We start from the raw sequence: 6,741 nt of genomic DNA, 5'->3' as shown, positions 1-6,741 counted from the left end.
CGATATCCCTCGGCTGTCTTTACCCAGAGATATTTTGTCAGAAAAAGAGCGAGGTGTCAGATTTGGGGGGACGCTCGATTTCGGGTGATGGCGCGGGCGATGCTGCCAGGTACCAGGTATTCCGTATCGCAGGCATGCAGAAAAGAGATGCCAGATCCTCGCTTATAGGCATACGGCGATACTAGCGTTGCTTCTTAGCGCGTGATTTACCCCGTTACAGAGGTAGAAATGCTAAAATGAGAATTGGCAAACGGGCCCAGCCACCCATTTTGGCGTGGAGCATTAGCTTGTAGAGATGGAAAGGCTGAGGCGCGTGTCTTTTTGAATAAAGAAGAAAAGAAAAAGTGGTCATAATGATGCGTATTTGATATCGGTAAAATTTCTCCTGGTTTTGCACAGTCATATGAACTTTATTAAAGCCTTTTGGTATCAAAGCGAGGATTATATTGTGCTCGGCTTGTTAAACAGAGCATATGTAGGTACATGTAAGAAGACATACAGTCAAGAGCCTTGTGCGGCATACCATTTTGTCCACACCTTCTGCTTTGGAGAAAAAAGGAAGAAGAAAAAAAAAAAAACAAACAAAAGGGATGGAAAAAGAAAAGAAAACTCAATGTTGAGCTGATATCTTTCCATTCATCTCTCGTCGGATTTCCCTCCTCTTTTCTTCTCCTCCTCCTTCGTCTCTGTACGAGAGTAGGTACATGTGCTCGTATCTTGCCCATCTTACCGCGCTACTTGCAAACCCTCTCGCTATACCAGGTAAGCACCCCCAAAACACGCCTCTCGCTGCCTTTTGATTGCCATCGTCAGAAGCGGGGCTCTGGTACGGGATAGCTGCATAATCCCCACCGCCGTCCCCTGGACCTTTCTCTCTCCCCTGGTCACTCGCCGGCCACCCACTCATACCCACACAGCAAAGAAGATCCAACGCCGTCTCGCTCCCGCAGGCATTATCGACGCCTTGCCTGCACTGCGACGTCTTTCGTCTCGCCAGAAGGCCTGGGACCTGAACACAACTTTCTGGCTCTGATTCCGATTCTGATTCTGTCTTTCGTCTGTCTCTAGATTCTCGTCTTCACTTACCCTCTGATCCTCGTCCCGTCCCTTAACCTCATCCCCGTTCCTGTGGGGGACAGTGCTGGGAGTTGCGCTGGGCAATTTTCCACGCCTTTTTGCCAAACAGTCCGGTTGGGTCGGTTGCCTTGGACTAGGCTGGAAGCTGGCTCTGCAGAATCCCGTTGAATCTCGGTCGGGGAGATATTTTCTTGTCTTCGCGCCCTGCATCGCGTCCCATCTGCCAGCCTCTTCTCTCTCTCGTTTCCTTTTGCTTACAGCGCCCCGATCTACTATCCCCGAAAACCAAGTCACTTCTCCTTTGGGCTTATTCCCCTGCCTGCTGCCCACTCAGCCGCTAGAGCTGTTATTTGTCACCCCGTCGCAGACGTCTTGAGTCGGGCTGGTGTGGTATCACGCATCGCACCACCAACTACCCATCGGACCGCATTAACTGTTGCCGATGCATCGTCGCCACTGCACGCCTCGTCGCTTCTTCTCGCCATAGATTCGGTTTTTATTCCCGACACGGATCTGCGCCCTCGATCGATATTCCTTCCCTCCCATTTTTTTCTGGACGCTCTGGGTACGGTGCAACCGTCTCCACCGCCTACTACCCCGTAATCCACGCTTTCTCGTTGCCGCGACGCGAATTTCGAAAGAAGAACCGAAGGAGACGCCAACAGAGCGAATCTCAACCGACAGCAATCGTCAGGCGGGCTCTCTCTCTCTCGACGGCGCGCGCATCCTCTCACAACCTCCATCGTATGCTCCCGCGATAGTGTCTACGGGCGCTTGTCGATATCCACGCTGTGGATAGCCGACCTCAACTAGAGATGATGGCTACAAGTATGGGCCCCAACTTCGCGGGGCACCCTGCCATGGGGCATCCGGGAGTCGCAGGGCATCCCATGGGCGGTCCTGGCATGCCTCCCAACGCGGGCCAGCAAGGCGCGCCCGCCGGAATGCCTCACCAGTTCGCTGGCGGCCACATTGCCGTCTCCGGCCCAGGAGGCCCGGTCAATCCTGCTTTGATGGGTGCCATACCGCCCGGCGCCAGTCCTGGTCCGCACGCGGTCCATCAGCTAAGTCCTGCGCAGCAACAGCAAATGTTCCAACAGCAGCAGCACTTGCAACAGCAGTGTAAGTGAAAGGGAAAAGAGAACCTGGGAGAGATCTCGTGGAACTGACTTAGCTCATTTACGTAGTCAACATTAACAACCCAAGCGCGCAAATGGCCGCTATCCGACAACAACAACTTCTTCATCAGCAGCAGCGGCAGCAGGCTATGTTCGCCCAGCAGTTTCAAAACATGGGTGCCGGTGGTGTTAACGGTATACCCATGGGCATGCAGCTCAGCCCTCAGCAGCTTCATCAACTCAGGCAACGCAATGCCGCCGCTGGGTTGGGTCATGTGGGTGTAAGTTCCCTCCATGCATGCTTTGACAGTGGTAGCAGAATTAAGCCGCTTACTTACATCTCTTTGCTTTGCTCTAGCAGCACAATCCTCAGGCGGCGATCATGGCTCAACAGCTAGCTCTTCAACAACATGCAGCCCAGCAACAAGCGGCCCAGCAAGCGCAACAACAAGCAGCCCAGCAACAGGCCCAGCAACAGGCAGCGCACAATCAACAAATGTCGGCCAATCACAACCAGGCCCAACACATGGCGATGAATGCACAATCTATGCCGGGCATGCCACAGCAGAACCCGATGGCCGCTGGCGCTCAGACCCAGATGGGTGCGCAGCAACAGCAGACCCCGCAGCCGCCAGGCCAACCTCAACCTCAGCCGCAGCAGCAGCCAGGTCCTCAGTCACAACCAACTCCACAGCAAACCTCACAAGCCGGTACACCGGCTCCGTCAGGACAGCAGACACCATCGCAGACACCCGCACCGACACCTGTCCACGCAAACCAGATCCCGCCGGGCCAAGCCCAACCCCAGCAAGCTCAAGCACCGAACCAAGCTCAGATGGCCGCTGCTGCTACCCAGCAGCTCATGGCCAACTCTATGATGCAGCAGCAACTGAGAGAAGGGATGAAGACCCGATGCCTCTTGAAACTGATGCAGTTTGGCGAACGCCTAAGCGGCTTCCCTGTAAGGCTCTTCCCGAAATGCTCGAAGCGGACTTTGATTGCTGACACACAACTGTTTAGGGAGCGAAGAGCAAAGACGACCTGTCATATTGGAATAGATTTGTAGCCCAGTTCTTCTCATCACCCAATGGCGTCTTCCGGTTTTCATTACACGTTGGCGAGTCCGAAGATACACCAGACAAGCAATACGAAATTGCCTACCCAGCGATTGCTCGTTTCTTCCACACCAATTACAGCAGTGGCGTCAAGAGTATGCAGCTTATTCTCGACAGCGGCAGCAGCGATAGGCCACTGCCAGGAGATTGCTACTGTATTGAGAACCCCAGGGCTAGTTTCGTCTACTGGTACGAGACGGGATCACATGTATGTTCTTCTTCGCCTGCAATGGCCAAACGGCCTCGTCTATTTCATTTGCTCGGATTGCTAACTTGGCTTGTGTTCAGCTCGTGGCCACGGGTACACTGCGCGCTCAGTTTGATGCCGAACAGAAGATAGAATTGTTTGAGTTCCTCACCACAAGACATGAAGAATACGTCGCCCGGAAACATGTAATCGAAGCTGCAAAGCCTGCACACGAGTGGGTTAAGGAATGGCGGAGCTTAAATACAATGGATGGCAAACAGTCACCAGAAATGTCCAAGAAGGGGAAATCTCGCCAGCTCAAGTCCCCTCAGAAGGAGCCGCCCGGAGTTCTGGTCGATTTACCAGACTCGGCAGTAAACAGCAAGGGAGTCACAGAGGCTGTGCATCAGTTCCTCGAGGTATGTGAATACGGGTTGTGGGCGAGAGGGAAAGGGAGAGGCTAACTAGTTGCATAGATTGTAGAAGTTATGGGCCAGATGAACCCTTTGTTTGGGTTCTACCACTCCAACCCTGGCCTCAGCCCCTACGCCGCTCTTGAGCAATACGTAGCAACTCAGATCAACAGCGCAACGCCAATAATGAATGGACAGGCCATGGCACAAGGGCCAAGGACACCTAGCTTTGGGCAGTTCCCAATGGGAGCCAGTCCTGCGGCAGTGCACATGAACCTGCCTGGATCGCCTCACATCGGCAGCCCTGCGCCCGGCCAAGCACCCGGCATGCAGCTCCAACCAAGCCAGCAGGGGACAAGTTCAAGCGGACCGAGCGCAAACACATCACCAGCTTCTAACAAGCGCCGCCGACCATCTACCGTCAAGGTCGAAGATGATTCCGCCACACCGGGTTCCGGTCAGGTTAACGGGATACAGGGGAGGGGCAAGCCTCAAACCCCCCGAATGGCCAAACGCATGAAAGGCAGCGCGACTTGAGGTGCGATGTGGTAGACGATTTACGTTGTTGGACACCTTTCCCTGCTCACGGCTCACACTATGCCGTAGCACGCATCACGTCCATGTTTATTTTCATGTCCCTAATCATCATGCAGCATGGTGGCGTCTCTTGCTTGAATTTTTTTTATTTGCTTTCCACAAGTGTTTTGTTTTATGTTGGCCTTTCTTGATTGATATTGGACCAGTTGGAAAAAGCTCTGTTTTACAAAAGAGAAACTGGGACGGCATACTGGTCGCTTTGGCAGTATGCGTGTCTTGCTAGCTGTTTGAAAAACGCCGTGCTTCCCGCACGTCCTGTTGTGTCGGTGGATTGATACCCAGCGGTTGGTGTGTGCATATGTTGGCAATGAACAAGACCCGGAGAGCAGTTGGACACGCTGAGTGGGAAGCAATGTTGATTCACGCGGCCTCGGAAGGACCCAGTGCTCTTTTTCTTCTTTCCAACATTTGTTCTGCTCTCTACATGACGATATATACGGAGTAGACGCCATGAGATGCGGCGTTTTGGGTCTTGCAACGTTGTGCGACAGTTTAGCGAAGGGAACATTAGAGTTGTGTTGGCGCTGGCGGGAGAGAAAAGGAGGATAGGCTCTTATAATTTGGGTAACGGAGTTACTCGTGTACGATAAATTTTATCTGGAAGACTCGACCTGCCTGGTGGTTTTTGCTTTTACTGCGTCTCGCTTTGATTTCTTTCTCCTTTTCGTGGTTCCACGTTTTCAAGGCCAAGCCTCTTTTTTTTCTTTCCATATATATTTTCAACTTGGGAGATTTCGTCTGGCCCTATTACTGTTTACAAGCAGTGTGCTCCTTATGATGAGGCTGGCACAGCATAAAAGCACTACCCCAAAAGCCAGTAAGGGCAGGATATCTTATTTTCCCAATGGCAAGATCAGAGAGGGCTGTCTGACGGAGGATGTCTTCCTCCTTTTTCACTTGCTTTGTTTTCTACTTTTTACTCTGTCCCCCCCTTTTGCCGGTGTTTTGGAGTTCCGTCATGCTATCGTATTTCGATATATAAGCAAGATGGTATGTTTCTATTCTATTATTTCTTGTTATCGAAAAGGAGAAGACAAAAAAAATCTGGCTTTTGGAATACAGGATGGATGTACAACGGGTGATTTGCTTTCTCAGCTTTATAGTGTACTGGGAGACTCTTTGTTTTATCTGTTTGTTATTTTGGTTTTGTTTTCTTTTGGAATACGATTGAAAGTGTCTTGGTAGCACATACTGATTTTTGGTTTTATTTATGAAATTTTTTTTTGATCACTACTACATGTGCCGTGACGCCTTTTTCCATCCTCTCGTGAACATGATGCCTTTTCGGATGCGCCTGTGAGGATGATGTTGGTGGTGATACTGCATATTACAGTCTGTCAGTCAGCCTGTCGTTGTTGCAGCAGCAGCAGTAACAGCAGTATCAGGAGCTGGAGTTGCATCACCACCACCACCATCAGGAGCACTCACGCTCATATCCACCGCAACAAGCGCCTCATAGCCCTCCCTCCTAACATCCCTCACAGCCTCCTCCCAGATCCTCTCATCAACATCCAGCGTCACCACTTTCACAACATCCGCCGGCAGCACCAGCCCTTCCCCCGGCACGATCTGCAACCCGTACAAGCCCCCGTCTCTGCCCGAACTGTCCCTCGGCATCACGTACAGCTTCACCTTCCCGGCGTCGATCCTGCCCCCAGCATGCCGGATCGCCAGGCCATGAAGTCCAGTCCACGACGCAACGGCCGCCAATAGCCCGTCGCGACTGGGCACGATGTTCACCCAGGAGGCGTGGATTGCGCACCAAGGCTGACGGCTTTCAGTGGCCGCGTACCCAAAGTAAACAACTTTGAAGCCTTTGCTCGGCGGAATTGAGGTTGCCAAAGGAGCTCCAGGTGGCAAGATGGACATTGTCAACGGCAGCGAAGGCGGAAACGAAATGGGCATGACGGCGACAGGAGGAGGAGACATGATCATCATCGTAGAAAACGGGACATGCTGCTGCTGCTGTAACGGTACAAACTGCGGCACTGGCATAGGAATCATCATGGGTTGCTGAAAGACGTAGTGTTGCAGCGGCCGCGATATTTCGACTGTAAGGATATATTGACAAAACGCCATCATCAGCTCACTCATATACTCTTTGATACCTTCATGTAAAGCGAGAAGAAGAATCCTCCTGAGAAGAAAAATGAGAGGGAAGCGGCTATTCATAATTGTTCTAGAGGATCAATGATTTGCTTTCTTCCCGATCAAGTTTCCCTTGACAGTGATTT

At 51.9% G+C, this 6,741-nt stretch overlaps 2 protein-coding genes across 2 annotated transcripts; one reads left to right on the top strand and one right to left on the bottom strand.

Moving 5' to 3' along the window:
* Positions 1-1,907: 1,907 nt before the first annotated feature.
* On the top strand, positions 1,908-4,447 carry T069G_08326 (LIM-domain binding protein domain-containing protein; the record flags this gene model as incomplete). Its single annotated transcript, XM_056175536.1, has 6 exons — positions 1,908-2,199; positions 2,265-2,476; positions 2,554-3,156; positions 3,216-3,518; positions 3,599-3,916; positions 3,974-4,447. 6 exons carry the CDS (start codon positions 1,908-1,910, stop codon positions 4,445-4,447), a joined length of 2,202 nt encoding a protein of 733 aa, XP_056026485.1.
* Positions 4,448-5,848: 1,401 nt separating this feature from the next.
* T069G_08325 (uncharacterized protein) lies at positions 5,849-6,511 on the bottom strand (the record flags this gene model as incomplete). The annotated part of the gene is made up of 1 exon (XM_056175535.1): positions 5,849-6,511. One exon carries the CDS (start codon positions 6,509-6,511, stop codon positions 5,849-5,851), a length of 663 nt encoding a protein of 220 aa, XP_056026484.1.
* Positions 6,512-6,741: the final 230 nt, after the last annotated feature.

This window comes from Trichoderma breve, chromosome 5 (assembly GCF_028502605.1).
Source record: "Trichoderma breve strain T069 chromosome 5, whole genome shotgun sequence".
NCBI lineage: Eukaryota > Fungi > Ascomycota > Sordariomycetes > Hypocreales > Hypocreaceae > Trichoderma > Trichoderma breve.
Note: the sequence above shows the minus strand (reverse complement) of the source record. Positions and strands in the feature narration are given on the sequence as shown.